Source organism: Oncorhynchus kisutch, unplaced genomic scaffold (genome assembly GCF_002021735.2).
Source record: "Oncorhynchus kisutch isolate 150728-3 unplaced genomic scaffold, Okis_V2 scaffold3826, whole genome shotgun sequence".
NCBI lineage: Eukaryota > Metazoa > Chordata > Actinopteri > Salmoniformes > Salmonidae > Oncorhynchus > Oncorhynchus kisutch.
In genome coordinates, this window is record NW_022265771.1 from 253,648 (window position 1) to 277,901 (window position 24,254).

The 24,254-nt window shown below is 41.8% G+C and overlaps 2 protein-coding genes across 2 annotated transcripts; both read right to left on the bottom strand.

Annotated features, from left to right (window-relative positions):
- Window positions 1-2,753: 2,753 nt before the first annotated feature.
- On the bottom strand, window positions 2,754-13,763 carry LOC116371916 (zinc finger protein 501-like). Its single transcript, XM_031821056.1, has 3 exons — window positions 13,520-13,763; window positions 6,245-6,418; window positions 2,754-5,427 (listed from the first exon to the last, which is right to left on the bottom strand). The coding sequence occupies exons 1-3, from the start codon at window positions 13,749-13,751 to the stop codon at window positions 4,328-4,330; spliced, it is 1,506 nt and encodes a 501-aa protein (XP_031676916.1). The 5' UTR covers window positions 13,752-13,763; the 3' UTR covers window positions 2,754-4,327.
- Window positions 13,764-19,016: 5,253 nt separating this feature from the next.
- Window positions 19,017-23,769, bottom strand: LOC116371919 (uncharacterized). Its single transcript, XM_031821058.1, has 2 exons — window positions 19,999-23,769; window positions 19,017-19,066 (listed from the first exon to the last, which is right to left on the bottom strand). Exon 1 carries the CDS (start codon window positions 23,272-23,274, stop codon window positions 22,363-22,365), a length of 912 nt encoding a protein of 303 aa, XP_031676918.1. The 5' UTR covers window positions 23,275-23,769; the 3' UTR covers window positions 19,017-19,066; window positions 19,999-22,362.
- Window positions 23,770-24,254: the final 485 nt, after the last annotated feature.

Sequence of the window (24,254 nt, forward strand, 5' to 3'; positions counted from 1 at the left end):
TGTTTATTAAATGGCCTTTTAATGCTAGATTCATTGTTTTAGTCATTGATTAATATATTTTAATAACTGTTGATGTTAATTGATATGTTTGTACATTCATTTGTTCTGGGCAACATCTTCTCTTGTGTATAGTTTTAAATAAAATTGCAAATAAATTCATTAAAAATCCTACAATGTGATTTTCTGGATTTTTTTTCTCTCATTTTGTCTGTCATAGTTGAAGTGTACCTATGATGAAAATTACAGGCCTCATCTTTTTAAGTGGGAGAACTTGCACAATTGGTGGCTGACTAAATACTTTTTTGTCCCACTGTATGTATTTTTAGTGTTTCCTGTTTGACCCCAGGAAGAGTAGCCGCTGGGGATCCTAATAAAATACTAAATGTATCAGATATTGATGATGTGTTGATCAGTTTTCACCATTCATTTTTTAATGAAGGTGTCATTCAATGTGTTTCTATGGGATATAGTAGTAAAGGCCAAATTCAATATATATATTTAAAATTCTAAATAAATTATCTAAACAATCCATGGTATGACCTTCTTAAAACAATTCCATATGTTAGCATTATATCGTAATGTAATGACCCAGTTAGTATTGGGGGAATGGAACCAGAGAGGAAGCTTGTGTTACCTTTCTCACATCACTACAGTATTCATTTCAACAGAACTTTTCCACGCCCCATTGTTAGAGCTCTATATATACCCAAGACTATATAGAGGGTCAGACTGTTAAAATGCCTAGTTGATTATGTAAATAGTATTGTAGAGCTCTGGTATTGATGGCCCATTTCAGGGTGAGTCATTGATATGAATGTTCAGAGTGAAAGAGCTGTGACCTCACATGTAATGTCCCACATCTACCAGAACCTTTCCTATTGGGTTAGTAAGCACCACAGAATTTTAGGAAGCCATTCAAAATGTGTTCATACACACAGTAACAATGGGAGGGGGTGTGGCCTGCACAGAGGAGGACCAGGAGGTTGATCTCAGACAAGAGTTGACAGATTAACAGTGAGGACAAACCCAGCCTGCCTCTCTCCTTTCACACTGCCTTCCAAACAGATTCTAAACCTACAGTCACTGGGTCCTGATTGACAGTGGAGACTTGTTGCACTGCAGGATCTAGAGATGGCATCACTGGACAGGTCTCCATTGGGCCAAGTCTACAACAAAAACATTTAGCAAAACAATCATTGCAACGTGGATGGAAACGACAGAAACAGGAGACATTTTGTAAAGATCAACAAATGTTTGATCTGTTCGAACAGCAGCAGGAAAACACTGAAGGACCACAGTGCAATGCTGCGAAGGTGTAAGAATGGCACTGCTAAAATCAGAGATTAATCTCCTGAGTAAACACCACAAATATTGAGTACACACCTAGTCCCCTGAATACAAACCAAGTAATCTTACATACAGGACTTCATGTTGTAAAATAGTGAACTACCCCTTTAATGGAGCTCTATGAAAGGGATGTTTTAACAACAACAACAAACGTCCTCGTCGTGTTTTGTTCATTAGTCCACTGTTACTACAATGCCAAAAAGGTTGCATGTTGCATGTTAGCAGTCAAGTTTTCAATATAAAGCACTTTCAGTACAGAGAAAAAAGTGGGATGCTTATGCAAATTATATGCAAACAAATGAGCAAAATGATAATTGCATATCATTTGCATTATCACACCTTCTGGTATGTGCTACATTGTTTTCCAATCCTGGTCCTGGGGATCCATAGAGGTGAGCTTGTTTGTTTTTGCCCTAACACTCACACACTGGATTCAACTAAACAACTCAAGCCTTTGAATTGAATAAGGTATGTGAGTGTGAGGGCAAAAACACACGTGTACACCCCTTTGGGACCAGGATTGGGGAACACTGCTGTACTGAAAGTCCTCCATCTTGAGAACTTCACTGCTGAAGTGCACATTATTTGGATTGTTTACAGGGTGATGAAACCAAGGTGGACATTTGTAATTTGATTGAACTATTCCTTTAATTAGAGTTCCTTTGGAGCTACATTTAGTTAGAGGGGCATTTGCTCTCAGCATGTGTTATAAATATTAATTTATTTAATAAAGAAAACTGCTTTTGTCATCTCTTAAAAAGGCTAGGCGAACCTAACGATTGTGCTCTCATACTCCCTTAAAAGACCTTTGCTTGAAAAACGAGAAAAAAAGTGTCAGTAGCACTGTTTGTCCATTTTGACACGCCATAGAACCCTTTCTCTGTTTACAAATTAAAATGGTATTTTAAGGCTTGTATGAATGTCCTACTTCATATGTTTGTGTCATCATCACAAATCAACTGCATTATACTTAAAAAAACAACAACACTTTAACCAGTAAAATGGCTTTCGCTATAGCCTATATCAATGAACGAAAGCGTTCTGTAATCTTAGCGACTGTTCAAGCAAGAATCAAAACATTGTAAGCGTATATAAACTCAAAGATATTTTGTTTGGAAGTAATAAAAACGTACATCTAGACGACTGCTGCCAAGAGTCGCACACATCTGTGAGTGACGTCAGTGTATTGAGTACTGAAAAGGGTCTATCGCCACTTCCTCAAAATAGATAACTAAAACCTGTCATTAATGTTGAGTGCTGTTGACCAATCACAAATTAACGGGCTTAAACTTCGGCTACCGACTTGCCTCCAAGAAAAAATGTGTGAAAAAACCCTTACACAAAGTCCAAAAGGAAAACAAAAACTTCACAAAATGTCGTCATAATATATGCACAAACTCTTCCGGCTGTTTTTAAAGAGTTTATTTCATTGAATTATACAGAAGAGAGAAAACATGTATGTGCAAATATAATTTTTCATTACATTCTTGTCATTTATCAGATGTTCTTATCCAGAGCGACGTACAGGACAAATAAGGGTTAATTGCCTTGACAGATTTTTACACCTAGTCGGCTCGGGATTCAAACCAGCGACCTTTCAGTTACTGGTCCAACACTCTTAACCGCTAGGCTACCTGCCACCAGATCAATCAACTTCAACACAGTTATTCAAATACATTCATCATCAATGACTAAAATAATGAATCTAGTATTAAGATACAATTTAATAAACAGTTGATTCCCTGTTTATCATTAAACAAAAGCTTAGTAATAAAATAATACACCGAAAATAATGCTGAGAACTGATCACACCATCTTTATCTGATATACACTGAGTGCACAAACATTAGGAACACATTCCTAATATTGAGTTGCACCCCCCTTTGTCCTCAGAACAGCCTCAGTTCATCAGGGCATTGACTATCCAAGGTGTTGAAGGTGTTCTACAGGGATGCTGGCCCATGTTGACTCCAATGCTTCCCACAATTGTGTCAAGTTGGCTGGGAGTGGATCTCTACTCCGAATAGCTCCTTCCTTCTCCTCCCACAGATCCCACAATTGGATTGAGATCTGGTGACTCGGCAGGCCACTGCAGTAAGCTGAATTCACTGTCATGTTCTTGGAACCATTCCTGGACAAGTCTTGTGGCATAATCCTGCTGAAGAAATCTATTTGCAGATGGATACACTGCTGCCATGAAGGGAGGCACCTGATTGGTAAGGATTCTTTAGAGATCCTGTGGCATTCAAACATTGCTCAGCTTTTATCAAGGGGCCCAATGTGTGCCCTGAAAACACACCCCAACCATCACACCACCAGCCTGCAATGCTGACACACAGCATGGAGGCATACAGTGGTGTAAAGTACTTAAGTAAAAATTATTTAAAATAATTTAGAAGTTTTTTGGGGGTATCTGTACTTTACTATTTATATTGTTGGCAACTTTTATTTCACTACATTCCTAAAGAAAATCATGTACTTTTTACTCCATACATTTTCCCTGACACCCAAAAGTACTCGTTACATTTTTATGATTAGCATGACAGAAAATGGTTCAATTCACACACTTATCAAGAAAACATCCCTGGTCATCCCTACTGCCTCTGATCTGGCGGACTCACTAAACACAAATGCTTCGTTTGTAAATTATGTCTGAGTGTTGGAGTGCACCCCTGGCTGTCTGTAATATTTTTTTTAAACAAGACAATTGTTCCGTCTGGTTTGCTTAATGTAAGGAATTTGAAATTATTCATACTTTTACTTTTAATACATAAGTATATTTACAACCAAATACTTTTAGACTTTTACTGAAGTAGTATTTTACTGGGTGACTCACTTTTAATTGAGTAATTTTCTATTAAGGTTTCATTACTTTCACTCAGTCTGACAGTTAGGTACTTTTTCCACCACAGGATGTATTTGATCCAATTCAACGTTGCCAATTATTTTATGAGATGAGAATTAAGTGGAGTGTCTAATCTTAGCTGGTCTGAGAGAGCTGATGAGGCTTCTCTCCTTTATGTACACATTGGTGTCTTTTTAAATGGCCCAATCTGTAGAATCTCTTCTCACAGTCAGTGCAGTGATAAGGCTTCTCTCCTGTGTGTATTCGTTCATGTCGTTTTAAGTTGCACAGTAGAGAGAAACACGCCGCACAGTCAGAGCAGGAGTAAGGCTTCACCCCTGTGTGTATACTTTCATGTCGTTTTAAGTGGCACAGTAGAGAGAAACTTGCCGCACAGTTAGAGCAGATGTAAGGCTTCTCTCCTGTGTGTGTTCTCTTATGAACTTTTAGCCTAGTTGATGTTGTGAAGCATTTTACACAATAAGAGCAGGAGTAAGGCTTCTCTCCTGTGTGTGTTCTCTTATGAACTTTTAGCTCAGTTGATGTTATGAAGCATTTTACACAGTCAGAGCAGGAGTAAGGCTTCTCTCCTGTATGTATATGTTTATGTGTTTTTAAGTGGCCCAGTCGAGAGAAACTCTTTCCACAGTCAGAGCAGGAGTAAGGCTTCTCTCCTGTATGTATATGTTGGTGTCTTTTTAAGTGGCCCAGTAGAGAATAACTGTTTCCACAATCAGAGCAGGAATAAGGCTTCTCTCCTGTGTGTATACGTTCATGTCGTTTTAAGTTGCACAGTAGAGAGAAACTTGATGCACAGTCAGAGCAGGAGTAAAGCTTCTCTCCTGTGTGTATACGTTCATGACGTTTTAAGTTGCACAGTAGAGAGAAACTCGCCGCACAGTCAGAGCAGGAGTAAGGCTTCTCTCCTGTGTGTGTTCTCTGATGAACTTTTAGCCTAGCTGATGTTGTGAAGCATTTTACACAGTCAGAGCAGGAGAACAGCTTCTCTCCTGTATGCACTCTCTGATGAACTGTCACAGTCTTGGATGTTGTGAAATTCTTCTCACCGTCAGTATAGGAATATTGATTCTCTCCACTGTGTATTTTTAGGTGTACTTTTAGCTTTGATAGAAATGGGAATATTTCCTCACAATGTGGGCAGGGGTGAGACCTCTTAGCTCTGTGATCTTTCTGCTGTTGCTCTCTGGATGTAGAGAATGTCTCAACATGGTCTCCTGTGTGAACAACATCAGAAGAAACAGTCAGTTGGTGTGATATACATGTCAATCAAATGTATATTATGAAGCCCTTTTTACATCAGCAGTTGTCAAAGTGCTTTATTGAAACCCAGACTAAAACCCCCTAAGAGCAAGCAATGTAGATGTAGCAGCACAGTGGCCAGGAAAAACTCCACAGCAAGAAGGAACCAAGGAAGAAACGTAAAGAGGAACCAGGCTCAAATGGGTGGCCAGTCCTCTTCTGGCCGTACCGGGTGACATATGTATTCATATCAGTAGGCTGGTAACATATGTATTCATATCAGTAGGCTGTACAATAGAAAAGGGGAATAAAACTATTTTAAAAGTGGGTAAAAGCCATATCATCCTCCACTCATCATCACAAGGGTTAGTAACCAGGCTGTATCACATCCGACCGTGATTAGGAGTCCCATAGGGTGGCGATCAATTGGACCAGCATCGTCTGGGTTTGGCCCGGGAGGTAGGCCGTCAATGTAAATAATCATTTGTTCTTAACTGACTTGCCTAGATAAAAGGTCAAATATTTTTATTTTGTTTTTTAAATACTAATTTTGTAGAACTTTAAAACACGGGCAGTTTGTCTACTTCACTTCTTTATTCTACTCTCTGATCACTCAGGATCAGCCCAGTGAATTAAACACATGCTGGCAATACTGGTATGCAAGTCTGAGTAGCATGAAATAACATCTACCTTCTCATTGAAACAGTTCATCATGAAACAGTTCTACTACAACTTTTCATACACAGTGGGAAGTTGAAAGGAACAACAAATTTAGATAGAACCTGGTCTTACCATGAGAAAAAGATTTCCCAATCTCCTCCTCCTCCTCTTCATCTTTAATATTGACATTCAACTCCAGTGTTTGACTGCAGTCTTCCAGCTTCACTGATGCCATCTCTGGATCCTGCAGTGCAAACTGGGCTTCACTGTCACAATCAGGACCCAGTGACTGTAGGTTTGGACTCACTGTGGAAGGAGAGAAGCAGGCTGGGTTTGTCCTCATCTGCTCATCATCTACTCATCTATCACTCCAGTGTTCATCTGCTATTTATTGCCATACCTCCTCATGCCATTTGCACACACTGTATATAGACTTTGTTTTCTATTGTGTTATTGACTGTGTTGTTTCTGTTGCACTGCTATGCTTTATCTTGGCCAGGTCGCAGTTGTAAATGAGAACTTGTTCTCAACTAGCCGACCTGGTTAAATAAAGTTGAAATAAAAATTAAACAAATAAATTGATGGATTATAGACAAGGTTGTTTCTATTGATCTCAGATTCTCAGTTTATCCGTGTCAAAGTAGTCTGTCATTTTGGTCATCTGTGAGGTATTAAAAATGATTCTGCGAACGTCTCCAGTCATCTAAAATGATGTAGAACTGCATGAAATCGGTAGAATTCGTGAGGATGTTGATTTTGGCCTTTGGAATAGACCACAACACCTGAACAGGATCGATACATCCGAACATCACACCTGCTAGACAGGAATGTCAGTGTTTTGCCATGGCCAGCGAAGAGCCCGGATCTCAATCCCATTGAGCAGGTCTGGGACCTGTAGGATCGGAGGGTGAGGGATAGGACCATTCCCCCAGGAAATGTCCGGGATCTTGCAGGTGCCTTGGTCGAAGAGCGGGGTAACATCTCACAGCAAGAACTGGCAAATCTGATACAGTCCATGAGGAGGAGATGCACTGTAGTACTTAATGCAGCTGGTGGCCATAACAGATACTGACTGTTACTTTTGATTTTGACCCCCCTTTGTTCAGGGACACATTATTCCATTTCTGTTTGTCACATGTCTGTGGAACTTCTTAAGTTTTTGTCTCAGTTGTTGAATCTTGTTATTTTACATACAAATATTTACACATGAAGTTTGCTGAAAATAAACGCAGTTGACAGTAAGAGGACGTCTATTTTTTTGCCGAGTTTATTTTTACCTTGTCAGCTCAGGGATTCGATCCAGCAACCTTTCGATTACTGGCCATCTCTCTAGCCACTAGGCTAACTGTACGTAATTCATATCAGTAGGCTGCGCAATACAAAAGGGGAATAAAACTAATCCAAAACTATCTCAGCCATATCATCCTCCACTCACTATCACAAGGGTTAGTAACTACAGACTCATTTCATATCATCCTCCACTCACTATCACAAGGGTTAGTAACTACACAGACTCATTTCATATCATCCTCCACTCACTATCACAAGGGTTAGTAACCACAGACTCATTTCATATCATCCTCCACTCACTATCACAAGGGTTAGTAACTACAGACTCATTTCATATCATCCTCCACTCACTATCACAAGGGTTAGTAACTACACAGACTCATTTCATATCATCCTCCACTCACTATCACAAGGGTTAGTAACTACACAGACTCATTTCATATCATCCTCCACTCACTATCACAAGGGTTAGTAACTACAGACTCATTTCATATCATCCTCCACTCACTATCACAAGGGTTAGTAACTACAGACTCATTTCATATCATCCTCCACTCACTATCACAAGGGTTAGTAACTACAGACTCATTTCATATCATCCTCCACTCACTATCACAAGGGTTAGTAACTACAGACTCATTTCATATCATCCTCCACTCACTATCACAAGGGTTAGTAACTACACAGACTCATTTCATAGAACTTTAAAACACTGTCAGTTTGTCTACTTCACCTCTTTAGTCTACTCTCTGATCACTCCAGATAGTCCAGTGAATAAAACAATGGCTGGCAATACCAGTGTCAAACCACCAAGTCTCAGTAGCATGACATAACATCTACCTTCTCATTGAAACAGTTCTACTGCAACTTTTCATGCACAGTGGGAAGTTGGAATGAACAAACTTAATTAGCTCTAACATTATGCTGGACTAACTAAAATTCTGTAACAAATGGTTTATTTGAGCTGTTCTTGTCACATTATGGACTTGGTATTTTACCAAATAGGCCTATATTCTCTATACCAGCCCTACCTTGTCACAACACAACTGATTGGCTCAAACACATTAAGAGGGAAAGAAATTCCACTAATTCACACATGTTAATTGAAATGCATTACAGGTGACTGACTACCTCTTGAAGCTGGTTGAGAGAATGCCAAGAGTGTGCAAAGCTGTCATCAAGGCAAAGGGCGGCTACTTTGAAGAATCTCAAATATAAAATATATTTTTATTTGTTTAACACTTTTTTTGGTTAATACATTATTGCGTATGTGTATTTCATATGTTTTGATGACAACACTATTATTCTACAATGTAGAAAATAGTAAAAATAAAGAAAAACCCTTGAATGAGTGGGTGTGTCCAAACTGTTGGCTGGTACTGTATGTATTCATATCAGTAGGCTGGTAGTGTATGTATTCATATCAGTAGGCTGGTAGTGTATGTATTCATATCAGTAGGCTGGTAGTGTATGTATTCATATCAGTAGGCTGGTAGTGTATGTATTCATATCAGTAGGCTGGTAGTGTATGTATTCATATCAGTAGGCTGGTAGTGTATGTATCCATATCAGTAGGCTGGTAGTGTATGTATTCATATCAGTAGGCTGGTAGTGTATGTATTCATATCAGTAGGCTGGTAGTGTATGTATTCATATCAGTAGGCTAGTAGTGTATGTATTCATATCAGTAGGCTGGTAGTGTATGTATTCATATCAGTAGGCTGGTAGTGTATGTATTCATATCAGTAGGCTAGTAGTGTATGTATTCATATCAGTAGGCTGGTAGTGTATGTATTCATATCAGTAGGCTGGTAGTGTATGTATTCATATCAGTAGGCTGGTAGTGTATGTATTCATTAACGTAGGCTGGTAGTGTATGTATTCATATCAGTAGGCTGGTAGTGTATGTATTCATATCAGTAGGCTGGTAGTGTATGTATTCATATCAGTAGGCTGGTAGTGTATGTATTCATATCAGTAGGCTGGTAGTGTATGTATCCATATCAGTAGGCTGGTAGTGTATGTATTCATATCAGTAGGCTGGTGGTGTATGTATTCATATCAGTAGGCTGGTAGTGTATGTATTCATATCAGTAGGCTGGTAGTGTATGTTTTCATATCAGTAGGCTGGTAGTGTATGTATTCATATCAGTAGGCTGGTAGTGTATGTATTTATATCAGTAGGCTGGTAGTGTATGTATTCGTATCAGTAGGCTGGTAGTGTATGTATTCATATCAGTAGGCTGGTAGTGTATGTATTCATATCAGTAGGCTGGTAGTGTATGTATTTATATCAGTAGGCTGGTAGTGTATGTATTCATATCAGTAGGCTGGTAGTGTATGTATTTATATCAGTAGGCTGGTAGTGTATGTATTCATATCAGTAGGCTGGTAGTGTATGTATTCATATCAGTAGGCTGGTAGTGTATGTATTTATATCAGTAGGCTGTACAATACAAAAGGGGAATAAAACTATTCTAAAAGTGGGTAAGAGATGAAAGCTAAAAAGGGGCGTGTCATCCTCTACTCACTATCACAAGGGTTAGTAACTACACAGACTCATTTCATATCATCCTCTACTCACTATCACAAGGGTTAGTAACTACACAGACTCACTTCCTAGAATTTTAAAACACTGGCAGTTTGTCTACTTCACTTCTTCAGTCTCCTCTCTGAACACTCCAGACAGCCCAGTGAATAAAACAAATGCTGGCAATACTGGTGTCAAACCATGCAAGTGTCAGTACCATGAAATAACATCTAAAAAATATATATATTTTTCTTCTTCAAATCAAATTTTATTTGTCACATACACATGGTTAGCAGATGTTAATGTGAGTGTAGCGAAATGCTTGTGCTTCTAGTTCCGACAATGCAGTAATAACCAACAAGTAATCTAACTAACAATTTCAAAACTACTGTCTTATACACAGTGTAAGGGGATAAAGAATATGTACATAAAGATATATGAATGAGTGATGGTACAGAGCAGCATAGGCAAGATACAGTAGATGGTATCGAGTACAGTATATACATATGAGATGAGTATGTAAACAAAGTGGCATAGTTAAAGTGGCTAGTGATACATGTATTACATAAGGATGCAGTAGATGATATAGAGTACAGTATATACGTATGCATATGAGATGAATAATGTAGGGTATGTAACATTATATTAGGTAGCATTGTTTAAAGTGGCTAGTGATATATTTTACATCATTTCCCATCAATTCCCATTATTAAAGTGGCTGGAGTTGAGTCAGTGTCAGTGTGTTGGCAGCAGCCACTCAATGTTAGTGGTGGCTGTTTAACAGTCTGATGGCCTTGAGATAGAAGCAGTTGCCGTACCAGGCGGTGATGCAGCCCGCCAGGATGCTCTCGATTGTGCATCTGTAGAAGTTTGTGAGTGCTTTTGGTGACAAGCCGAATTTCTTCAGCCTCCTGAGGTTAAAGAGGCGCTGCTGCGCCTTCTTCACGATGCTGTCTGTGTGAGTGGACCAATTCAGTTTGTCTGTGATGTGTATGCCGAGGAACTTAAAACTTGCTACCCTCTCCACTACTGTTCCATCGATGTGGATAGGGGGGTGTTCCCTCTGCTGTTTCCTGAAGTCCACAATCATCTCCTTAGTTTTGTTGACGTTGAGTGTGAGGTTATTTTCCTGACACCACACTCCGAGGGCCCTCACCTCCTCCCTGTAGGCCGTCTCGTCGTTGTTGGTAATCAAGCCTACCACTGTTGTGTCGTCCGCAAACTTGATGATTGAGTTGGAGGCGTGCGTGGCCACGCAGTCGTGGGTGAACAGGGAGTACAGGAGAGGGCTCAGAACGCACCCTTGTGGGGCCCCAGTGTTGAGGAACAGCGGGGTGGAGATGTTGTTGCCTACCCTCACCACCTGGGGGCGGCCCGTCAGGAAGTCCAGTACCCAGTTGCACAGGGCGGGGTCGAGACCCAGGGTCTCGAGCTTGATGACGAGCTTGGAGGGTACTAATGGTGTTGAATGCCGAGCTGTAGTCGATGAACAGCATTCTCACATAGGTATTCCTCTTGTCCAGATGGGTTAGGGCAGTGTGCAGTGTGGTTGAGATTGCATCGTCTGTGGACCTATTTGGGCGGTAAGCAAATTGGAGTGGGTCTAGGATGTCAGGTAGGGTGGAGGTTATATGGTCCTTGACTAGTCTCTCAAAGCACTTCATGATGACGAAAGTGAGTGCTACGGGGCGGTAGTCGTTTAGCTCAGTTACCTTAGCTTTCTTGGGAACAGGAACAATGGTGGCCCTCTTGAAGCATGTGGGAACAGCAGACTGGTATAGGGATTGATTGAATATGTCCGTAAACACACCGGCCAGCTGGTCTGCGCATGCTCTAATGGCGCGGCTGGGGATGCCATCTGGGCCTGCAGCCTTGCGAGGGTTAACACGTTTAAATGTCTTACTCACCTCGGCTGCAGTGAAGGAGAGTTCGCATGTTTTCGTTGCAGGCCGTGTCAGTGGCACTGTATTGTCCTCAAAGCGGGCAAAAAAGTTATTTAGTCTGCCTGGGAGGAAGACATCCTGGTCCGTGACTGGGCTGGTTTCCTTCTTGTAGTCCGTGATTGACTGTAGACCCTGCCACATACCTCTTGTGTCTGAGCCGTTGAATTGAGATTCTACTTTGTCTCTGTACTGGCGCTTAGCTTGTTTGATAGCCTTGCGGAGGGAATAGCTGCACTGTTTGTATTCGGTCATGTTACCAGTCACCTTGCCCTGATTAAAAGCAGTGGTTCGCGCTTTCAGTTTCACGCGAATGCTGCCATCAATCCACGGTTTCTGGTTAGGGAATATTTTAATCGTTGCTATGGGAACGACATCTTCAACGCACGTTCTAATGAACTCGCACACCGAATCAGCGTATTCGTCAATGTTGTTATCTGACGCAATACGAAACATCTCCCAGTCCACGTGATGGAAGCAGTCTTGGAGTGTGGAGTCAGCTTGGTCAGACCAGATCTCAGCGTGGGAGCTTCTTTTTTTAGTTTCTGTCTGTAGGCAGGGATCAACAAAATGGAGTCGTGGTCAGCTTTTCCGAAAGGAGGGCGGGGCAGGGCCTTATATGCGTCGCGGAAGTTAGAGTAACAATGATCCAAGGTTTTTCCACCCCTGGTTGCGCAATCGATATGCTGATAAAATTTAGGGAGTCTTGTTTTCAGATTATCCTTGTTAAAATCCCCAGCTACAATGAATGCAGCCTCCGGATAAATGGATTCCAGTTTGCAAAGAGTCAAATAAAGTTCGTTCAGAGCCATAGATGTGTCTGTTTGGGGGGGGGGGATATATACGGCTGTGATTATAATCGAAGAGAATTCTCTTGGTAGATAATGTGGTCGACATTTGATTGTGAGGAATTCTAAAATCAGGTGAACAGAAGGATTTGAGTTCCTGTATGTTTCTTTCATCACACCATGTCTCGTTAGCCATAAGGCATACGCCCCTGCCCCTCTTCTTACCAGAAAGATGTTTGTTTCTGTCGGCGCGATGCGTGGAGAAACCCGCTGGCTGCACCGCCTCCGATAGCGTCTCTCCAGTGAGCCATGTTTCCGTGAAGCAAAGAACGTTACAGTCTCTGATGTCCCTCTGGAATGCTACCCTTGCTCGGATTTCATCAACCTTGTTGTCAAGAGACTGGACATTGGCGAGAAGAATGCTAGGGAGTGGTGCACGATGTGCCCGTCTCCGGAGTCTGACCAGGAGACCGTCTCGTTTCCCTCTTTTACGGAGTCGTTTTTTTGGGTCGCCGCAGAGGATCCACTCCGTTGTCCTGGTTGAAAGGCAGAACACAGGATCCGCTTCGTGAAAATCATATTCTTGGATGTACTGATGGTGAGTTGACGCTGATCTTATATTCAGTAGTTCTTCTCGACTGTATGTAATGAAACCTAAAATGACCTGGGGTACCAATGTAAGAAATAACACGTAAAAAAACAAAAAACTGCATAGTTTCCTAGGAACGCGAAGCGAGGCGGCCATCTCTGTCGGCGCCTTCTCATTGAAACAGTTCATCATGAAACAGTTCTACAGCAACTTTTCATACACAGTGGGAAGTTGTAACGAACAAAAATATTAGATAGAACATGCTTTTACCATGATTAACAGATGTCCCAATCTCCTCCTCCTCTTCTTCATCTTTAATGTTGACATTCAGCTCCAGTGTTTGACTGCAGTCTTCCAGCTTCACTGATGCCATCTCTGGATCCTGCAGAGCAAACTGGGCTCCACTGTGACAATCAGGACCCAGTGACTGTAGGTTTGGACTCAGTTTGTAAGGAGAGAGGCAGGCTGGGTTTGTCTTCAGTGTTGATGTTACCGGCCTCATACCTGAGTCAGCAAGTAGTATAAGAGAAGCAGACAAAAAAGTTATTTTCTTGACAGAACTGACACTTTCTTTATTCTCTATTAAATATATTATATTTTTTCTTGTTCAATTATCTAATTCAATTCACTTGGACTGAAATAGTTGCCGATACTCATTTTGGGTGCCGGTACAGTTTATATTTACAGTGGGGAGAACAAGTATTTGATACACTGCCGATTTTGCAGGTTTTCCTACTTACTCTGCAATTTTTTTATCATAGGTACACTTCAACTGTGAGACGGAATCTAAAACAAAAATCCAGAAAATCACATTGTATGATTTTTAAGTAATTCATTTGCATTTTATTGCATGACATAAGTATTTGATACATCAGAAAAGCAGAACTTAATATTTGGTACAGAAACATTTGTTTGCAATTACAGAGATCATACGTTTCCTGTAGTTTTTGACCAGGTTTGCACACACTGCAGCAGGGATTTTGGCCCACTCCTCCATACAGACCTTCTCCAGATCCTTCAGGTTTCGGGGCTGTCACTGGGCAATACGGACTTTCAGCTCCCTCCAAAGATTGTCTATTGGGTTCAGGTCTGGAGACTGGCTAGGCCACTCCAGGACCTTGAGATGCTTCTTACGGAGCCACTCCTTAGTTGCCCTGGCTGTGTGTTTCGGGTCGTTGTCATGCTGGAAGACCCAGCCACGACCCATCTTCAATGCTCTTACTGAGAGAAGGAAGTTGTTGGCCAAGATCTTGCGATACATGGCCCCATCCATCCTTCCCTCAATACGGTGCAGTCGTCCTGTCCCCTTTGCAGAAAAGTATCCCCAAAGAATGATGTTTCCACCTCCATGCTTCACGGTTGGGATGGTGTTCTTGGGGTTGTACTCATCCTTCTTCTTCCTCCAAACACGGCGAGTGGAGTTTAGACCAAAGAGCTCTATTTTTGTCTCATCACACCACATGACCTTATCCCATTCCTCCTCTGGATCACCCAGATGGTCATTGGTAAACTTCAGATGGGCCTGGAGATGCGCTGGCTTGAGCAGGGGGACCTTGCGTGCGCTGCAGGATTTTAATCCATGACGGCGTAGTGTGTTACTAATGGTTTTCTTTGAGACTGTGGTCCCAGCTCTCTTCAGGTCATTGACCAGGTCCTGCCGTGTAGTTCTGGGCTGATCCCTCACCTTCCTCATGATCATTGATGCCCCACGAGGTGAGATCTTGCATGGAGCCCCAGACCGAGGGTGATTGACCGTCATCTTGAACTTCTTCCATTTTCTAATAATTGCGCCAACAGTTGTTGCCTTCTCACCAAGCTGCTTGCCTATTGTCCTGTAGCCCATCCCAGCCCTGTGCAGGTCTACAATTTGATCCCTGATGTCCTTACACAGCTCTCTGGTCTTGGCCATTGTGGAGAGGTTGGGGTCTGTTTGATTGAGTATGTGGACAGGTGTCTTTTATACAGGTAACGAGTTCAAACAGGTGCAGTTAATACAGGTAATGAGTGGAGAACAGGAGGGCTTCTTAAAGAAAAACTAACAGGTCTGTTGTGAGAGCCGGAATTCTTACTGGTTGGTATGTGATCAAATACTTATGTCCATGCAATAAAATGCTAAATAATTACTTAAAAATCATACAATATGATTTTCTGGATTTTTGTTTTAGATTCCGTCTCTCACAGTTGAAGTGTACCTATGATAAAAATTACAGACCTCTACATGCTTTGTAAGTAGGAAAGCCTGCAAAATCGGCAGTGTATCAAATACTTGTTCTCCCCACTGTATATGGGGCATACAACAATCTCAGCTCTGTAGATTTTGTTGCGAAGAGACAGAATCAATAGATCACTTATTCTTGTATTGCCCCTATGTATTGCCCCTTCAGGAATGGTTAAAAAAATCACAACATGCACTTAAAATGAACATTACAAATAGCAGTGTTGGGCGATCTGGAAAGCCATAGCCAATCAATCAATAATACAATAATACTCGTAGGAAAGGTTTTCATCTTTAGCTCGCAATCTGTGGATAATATACGATTAGAAAGATTCAAACAGTTTGTAAAACATCACAACACAATTGAAAAATATACGGCACATGGAAACCAAACAAGGACAGTCTATGGTGTTCGGTGGGATGGGCTGAGAGTGGCTGAAGGCTGGGATTAAAGACTTTGTTTGGTAATGTATTGTATCAAATACTTGTTCTCCTCACTGTAGGTGCAGGAGCTCCACAATACTTTTGAGCTAAAACTTAACCTGTAGTAGATAAATGCATAAATGACTCAAAAACCATTTAGTACAAGGTTACTGTTTGTTTTAGACATCTTTAGACATCTTAGACACTTTAATATTTTCGTTAATAGCCTTTATTCATTGTTTTACTTCAAAAAACAATTGTATTTCCTGTTCACACCATAGTAACGTTTATAGATGAACACAAACTGAATGTGTCAATATTATTACACATGTAGAAAACACAATCACTACATTTGGTTTCAAAACAGTAGTGCAACCGTAAAATGGACTCTCTGCTGCATCCACACTGCCTGCACTGAAGTCAGTTGACGCAGACTGACTGGGCGCCGCCATTTAACCAGCTTGTGAATTTTTCCTTTCATGGAGCTCTACGGACAATTCCTTCGACCTCATGACTTAGTTTTTGCTCTGACATGCACTGTAAACTGTGGGACCTTATATAGCCAGGTGTGTGCCTTCCCAAATCATGTCCAATCAACTGAATTTACCACAGGTTGACAACAATCAAGTTGAAGAAATATCTCAAGGATGATCAATGGAAACAAGATGCTCAATGTCGAGTCTCATAGCAAAGGGTCTGAATACTTATGTAAATAAGGCATTTGTTTTACGTTTTTTTTTATAAATGTTTAAACATTTCTAAAAACCTGCGTTTGCTTTGTCATTATGGGGTATTGTGGGTAGATTGATGAGGAACGTTTTTCATTTAATCCATTTTAGAACAAAGCTGTAATGTAAAGAAATGTGGAAAAAGTCAAGGGGTCTGAATACTTTCCGAATGCACTGTATGCATACATATGAGTAGGCTGGTACTGTACGTATTCATATCAGTAGGCTGTGCAATACAAAAGGGGAATAAAACTATTCTAAAACTATCTCATAAGTCATGAAAATGATGAGCTATATCATCCTCCACTCACTATCACAAGGGTTAGTAACTACACAGACTCATTTCATAGAACTTTAAAACACTGGCAGTTTGTCTACTTCACCTCTTTAGTCTACTCTCTGATCACTCCAGACAGCCCAGTGAATAAAACAAATGCTGGCAATACTGGTGTCAAACCACCAAGTCTCAGTAGCATGACATAACATCTACCTTCTCATTAAAACAGTTCATCATGAAATCCTGCCCTGCCTTTCTAAAGTATTCAAAAGCCAAGTTAACAAACAGATCACCGACCATTTCGAATCCCACCGTACCTTCTCTGCGATGCAATCTGGTTTCCGAGCTGGTCACGGGTGCACCTCAGCCACGCTCAAAGTCCTGAACGATATCATAACCGCCATCGATAACAGACAGTACTGTGCAGCCATCTTCATCGATCTGGCCAAGGCTTTCGACTGTCAATCACCGTATTCTTATCGGCAGACTCAACAGCCTTGGTTTCTCAAATGACTGCCTTGCCTGGTTCACCAACTACTTCTCAGATAGAGTTCAGTGTGTCAAATTGGAGGGCCTGTTGTCTGGACCTCTGGCAGTCTCTATGAGGGTGCCACAGGGTTCAATTCTCGGGCCGACTCTTTTCTCTGTATATATCAATGATGTAGCTCTTGCTGCTGGTGATTCTCTAATCCACCTCTACGCAAGACGACACCATTCTGTATACTTTGGACACTGTGTTAACAAACCTCCAGACAAGCTTCAATGCCATACAACACTCCTTCCAAGGCCTCCAACTGCTCTTAAATGCTAGTAAAACTAGATCCATGCTCTACAACCAATCGCTGACCGCACCCGCCCGCCCGACTAGCATCACTACTCTATACCTACAAATACCTAGGTGTCTGGTTAGACTGTAAACTCTCCTTCCAGACTCACATTAAGCATCTCCAAACCAAAATTAAATCTAGAATCGGCTTCCTATTTCGCAACAAAGCCTCCTTCATTCATGCTGCCGAACATACCGTTGTAAAACTGACTATCCTACCGATCCTTGACTTTGGCGACGTAATTTACAAAATAGCCTCCAACACTCTACTCAGCAAATTGGATGTAGTCTATCACAGTCTCGTCTGTTTTGTCACCAAAGACCCATATACTACCCACCACTGCCACCTGTACGCTCTTGTTGGCTGGGCCCTTGCTTCATATTGGTCACAAAACCCACTGGCTCCAGGTCATCAATACGTCTTTGCTAGGTAAAGCCCCGCCTTATCTCAGCTCACTGGTCACCATAGCAACACCCACCCGTAGCAAGCGATCCAGCAGGTATATTTCACTGGTCATCCCCAAAGCCAAGTCCTCATTTGGCCACATGTTCTTCCAGTTCTCTGCTGCAAATGACTGGAACAAATGGCAAAAATCGCTTTAGCTGGAGACATATCTCCCTCACTAACTTTAAGCATCAGCTGTCAGAGCAGCTTCCCGATCACTGCACCCGACACAGCCCATCTGTAAATAGCCCACCCAACTACCTCATCCCCATATTGTTATTTATTTTGGCTCTTTTGCACCCCAGTATCTCTACTTGCACATCTATCACTCCAGTGTTAATACTAAATTGTAAATATTTCACCACTACGGCCTATTTATTTCCTTACCTCCCTAATCTTACTACATTTTCACACACCGCATATATATGTTTCTATTGTGTTATTGACTGTACGTTTGTTTATCGCATGTGTAACTCTGTGTTTGTGTCGCACTACTTTGCTTTATCTTGGCCAGGTCACAGTTGTAAATGAGAACTTGTTCTCATCTGGACTACCTGGTTAAATAAAGGTGAAATAAAATTAAACAGTTCTACAGCAACTTTTAATGCACAGTGGGAAGTTGGAATGAAAAACACCAACTTAGTTAGACAGAACCTGCTCTTACCATGAGAAACAGATGTCCCAATCTTCTCCTCCTCTTCTTCATCTTTAATGTTGACATTCAGCTCCAGTGTTTGACTGCAGTCTTCCAGCTTCACTGATGCCATCTCTGGATCCTGCAGTGCAAACTGGGCTCCACTGTCACAATCAGGACCAAGTGACTGTAGGTTTGGACTCAGTGTGGAAGGAAAGAGGCAGGTTGGGTTTGTCCTCACTGTTGATGTTACCGGCCTCAGACTTAATCTGAGGCGGCCAGTAGTAATAAAGAGAAACGGACACAAAAGTTAGGGCCAGAACTGTCAAGACTTACTTTATTCTCAAAAAATATGGTTTATTTTAGGTGCAGGAGCTACACAATACTGTTGAGCTAATATTCTATAAGAGGAACATGAGCTCAAACAGTAGAAATTTGAGGTGCTGGTCCTCAGCTCCAGTCCAAGTCTAGCACTGATCTCATTTCAATAGATCTGGTAACTAAGCATTGGCAACAAAACATTAATTAATTCACATTAGACAAAGTATACACTTTAAATTAGGCTACACAACTTAAATTCACTTAATCTATAGTAGTTTTCCTGAATTCACATAAATGCCTCAAAAACCATTTAGTACAAGGTTGCAGTATGTTTTAGGCAGCACTATGTACTATTTTCCTGAATAACCTGGTCTTCACTGTATTATTCATATCAAAAACCAATAGTATTTCCATTCACACCATAGTAACATTTACAGATAGACAGAAACAACTGAATGTCTCTGAATATTAGTACACATGTAGAAAACTGATAATCATTACATTCAGCTCCAAAACAGTAGTGCAACCGTAAAATGGTCCATCTCTGCTGCACCGAAGTGCGTTGATGCAGACCGAGGGGGAACCGCCATTTTACCATTTCGTGAATTTTACACAAAACCAAAAACGACATGTAAAACGAACCCCGAAATCTCAAATAAATTGATCCTTAATGAATTTACCTTGACAAAATGATATACATCCACTCAGACTAACCCAAAGTCACTATGTGATTTGTAAAAAAAAGTGATCACGTTCACTCACGCGTTTTGACATAAAAATAGCACATAAAACCTTTATCAAACGTGATAATACCTTGACGTATTTGTTACCTAGCATGTTATTACATGTTCTTTCGATATTATAACGTGCTATTACATACCAGTAGTAATACATTTGAAAGCGACACAGAAGTTGTCGTCTCGGCGGCACAATTCTGACGTATCCTTTATTCTGAAGAATGATGTGCGCCTGCGCGGAACTTCCTGTTCCCCCCACTACCAGTTTCTAAACCCAGAGACGTAACAACGCGAGACTTCAGAGAAGGCTTGTCGTAGACCAAGCCTGGGTTTGACAAGTCAATGAGAGAAGTGAACAATTCTGATACATTTGCAGCGGCTAATGGGGATCCTAATAAATACCAAAAATATTCAGTCGACACACTTGAAATATGACCATTCTTTTATCAATTTCATAACTGCAGTGGTTTATTCGCGTATCTTACATATTGCAGCGTCACATGAGTAGGCAAACATTCTTCACTCTTTCAACGAAACTCCAGATATAACACATTTTATCGGTGCCCTGCTCCGAAAAACAATGCTCTCTCCTACTCTTCTGAGACGCATGATAATCAAAACAAAACCATTACTGGTCACTCTGACTGACTCTACCTTTCCTCATGCCTCCTTTACCATCTTCCTGACATCAAATGATCACCCCAAAATACATAATTGTTGATGAATCGCACTCCAAAAGAAACCAATGTTCGTTTACAACTTTTGGTCTGTTTGCTCCATTTTTCGTTGTCTCCGTCTTCCATTCCTTCTGACCAATTTTACTCAAATGGGAGATATCAGACTTGAACAGCACTTCCGCTTCGCCATATTTCCCTCCCCAAAACCAGACACACCCCGCATTGAATCCTGCATTGAAAAAAGCCCAAAACTTCAGGTTAAAGGGGGATTTCACCGTGGCTTTGCCATAGCATCAGTGGCGACGTCCATGGACAGCGAATTTCGGCTCTATCAGGTCCATCCATCATTGACTTTATTTAGCCCAAAATTGTCCGTCTGTTTTGATCCAAATATATCTGAAGGTCAGGCTGATCAGCTTGTACTCATTGAAATGCATTAGATACACGAATACAACTATACAATATTGCATATAGTATAAGTTTGATGATCTTTTTTATATACACAATATCATGAAATATATTGATTTAAAATACATTTAAAAAATCTAATATCTTGTTAGATGTTCTGATATAGACAGAATGACTGAAAATGACCTGTAATTTCAAATCATTAGTTTACAATATCACAATGGAATTGATTACAATTTATAACCGTCATGTCTCAAAACTGGGAGAAGCAGAAAGAGCATGTCATTCACCCGACATTTGTTCCTCAAGACGGTAACACAACGACACAATGATAATTGTAAGCATCAACATTTCTAATTTGATAAGGTTGTTATATTAATGATCAGTTTCCATTAATGTCGCAAACTATTATTTTCTCTAGGCTAACATGCGAAACTCTGGTTGGATACCTGCATGCTAGCTAGCTAACGTTAACACTAACTTATTTGCTAGCTAGATAGTAATGCGGGAAAGCAGGGTTAACATATTTGATGGTTGTAACGGGTAACATGTCTATGGTGGCAATTTCTAAAAACCTTAATTAACCTATATAAGGACATCTCAATCAAAAGTAGCCAATTCGAAACTTTCACAGCCAATATTTAAAGCGGAATCCTGAACCTGACCTTCTTCCTCACTCGAGTTTGTTCCCCCGCTCCCCATAATCTGTCCTGCCTCAATTCCACTTTCTCCAAACTATAATTATGTCCAAGAGCTATAAACTCCCTTGATGGTCTCTTCTGGCTCCATGCCTGTTCCAAACAGTCTGCTCATATACATCCGGGGCCTCTTGCAGCTGCCTGACTGTGTCCATAGTTAGTTCATCTTGCGTTTCTCCAGTTCTCTGCACCATCTGTTGTGCCGTGTAACCTCCAGCTTCTTGGTCTGCCCTGTCGTTGCCTCGTCTCACACTGGTGCCCTCTTTACTGTGCCCTTTACATTTCATGATGTCCACATTTCTTGGCAGCTGTATCGCTTCAATTAGTCGATGCACTTCCTGTTTGTGTTTTATGGGTTCGTTTGAGCTGGTCAGGTAGCCCCTCCTCATCCATTGTGGACCATCTATATGTGCAATGCCATGTGCTTATGCAGAATCTGTGTAGATGTTCACTCTTTTCCCTTTGCTCAGTTCCAGAGCTCTTCTTCGTGCTCGGAGTTCAGCCTGCTGGGCTGAGGCCTCAGATGGGTCCAATCTCTTTGCTTCTACCACCTCGTGTGTTCCTGTCCCTCCTCCTTGCTTCACCACTGCATAGGATGCTATGTTACCTTCTCCTGGTGCCTGTGACCTGTAACAACAACCGTCCGTAAACAGAGTCTCTGCTGTTCCTTCCAACGGGACATTCGAGGTCCATCCTGACCTTTACTTGTTTTGCTGCCCTGTCTTCACAAATGTGCGGTTCTCCGTTTCCCATCCCATCCGTCATGTTGGTTACTTCTGTCACATAGGTGATGTGTTTGGCCGTGATCGTTTTTTGTGATGTTCGACTTCCTCTTGCTCCATAGGGTGAACAGTTTGGAGCCAATAAAGGCGGTCACCCCGCGATCTGTGTTGATTTCCAGAGGATGTCTCATAACGATATGAGCTGTTTTCCCTATTGCCTTAGACAGGGCAGCAATGTGTCTCGCGCAATCAGTTTGGCCACATTCAATGTTGTCCAGTTGTGCACTGTAGTAATGCAGCTTGTTGCCACGCCCTCTGAGCACATATAAGGGACTGCTATGTACAATAGGTCGTCTCTCGGTCATGTCTTCATACCATGCTTCTTCATATATCTCGTCCTTTTCCTTGGAGTAGTTCATTGTAACATGTGGTGGGTCGTCCGGTGGGTAGTAAGCATTCAGTGTTTGTATCCATGGTTTCCACCTCTGGAAAGTACGACAGACACGTGGAGTGTCTGGGTCACAATCCAGGAGCCTGAGCCAGTATACATGTGATTTCTCTTCCGGTTCTTCTGTATCCCCCAAATACAACATTCGGGGAGGGTCAAGCTTTTCGGTCATCAGCATCGGCATTAGTTCGGCTGGAGGAATGTTTGTTACATGCATACCCTGTCCATTGCCGTATATGCTACAGCCAAGTTTAGAGAGTAGGTCCCTTCCCATCAAACCGATGGAACATTCCGAGTTGTATAGGAATTGATGAGTGACTTTCAGGTCATCCCAGTAGACATCCAGTGGCACGGTAAATGGCTTTCTCATAATATTTCCCAAGACCCCTGAGAAAGCTTGCGTCTTCAATGTTGTCCAGTTGTGCACTGTAGTAATGCAGCTTGTTGCCACGCCCTCTGAGCACATATAAGTGACTGCTATGTACAATAGGTCGTCTCTCGGTCATGTCTCGGTATGATGCTTGCACAGAAGACCACGTGCATCCTGTGTCAATCAACATACTCTGCTGTTTACCCCCAATCATGCAATTTTAACTACTGGTTCCTCACTAGGCGGAAATGTGTAGTTGGTGGTGTTATTTACGTTAACTGGGGTCTCTGGGCAGCTTCATTGGTGAGGTCCGGTTTCTTGGCCTAGCCAGGCCATACTTGGGATCAAGCTTGGATTAGGAAGTTGTTGCCCCAGCAGGCATACCGGGACCAGATGGCTGCTGCTGGTAGTATGGCTGTTGAGGCTGGTGACCACCTCCATATCCGCCCCAATTTCCCCGCCCACGTGGTGTCCAGTTACTGCGTCCCCGTGGGGGCCCAGAATATCCCCTGCCCCTTGTTAGGCCTTGTTGATATGCGGGGGTCGTCCACAGTTCCTGGCATAGTGGCCATTTCCTCCATATCTGACACACATCATAATAATAATATAATGTTGTATGAAGTGTCCCCATTGTCACCTGTTCCTCCTTGCTGCTTTCTCACTTCCTCATTCAGTCTATGTTCCTCTTCCATTCTATCTAGAGTTTGCTTCATGCGCCTCAGCTGTAGCTCCTCCCATACTCTCCTTCGTTCTCTCTCTTTCTCTGGGTCAGGCTGTCTTCTGTCCATACCTGACCCCTGTCGTTTACACTTTCTCTGTCCATCTCTGCGCTTCCCGAGCATCCATTCCCATGGCTGCCCTCCATACTGTGTTGTTCGCTTGTGCACTCCCTCCCTTTTTCCTCTCTCTGTATTCTGCTCAGCTCCCTTATCCCATCTCTCAGGGAGCGGGATGCTGTTAGTAGCGCATCAATTTCCGGCCCTCGGTCTTGAGCCAAAGGGACCCAAGCTTGGTCGTGATGCCCTTCTGGTCTCTTGTTATAATTGACAGTTGCTGCTACATCCAGTACTGGGGCC

What these genes read in the sequence shown, in the direction of transcription:
- LOC116371919 (XM_031821058.1), bottom strand. Translation starts at nt 23,274, where the DNA reads ATGTGCTCAGAGGGCGTGGCAACAAGCTGCATTACTACAGTGCACAAC.
- LOC116371916 (XM_031821056.1), bottom strand. Translation starts at nt 13,751, where the DNA reads ATGAGGCCGGTAACATCAACACTGAAGACAAACCCAGCCTGCCTCTCT. An exon ending in TGGGACATCTGTTAATCATG is followed by an intron (nt 6,419 to 13,519) that starts GTAAAAGCATGT and finishes CTCCTTCCACAG; the next exon opens with TGAGTCCAAACCTACAGTCA. An exon ending in TGGGAAATCTTTTTCTCATG is followed by an intron (nt 5,428 to 6,244) that starts GTAAGACCAGGT and finishes TTGTTCACACAG; the next exon opens with GAGACCATGTTGAGACATTC.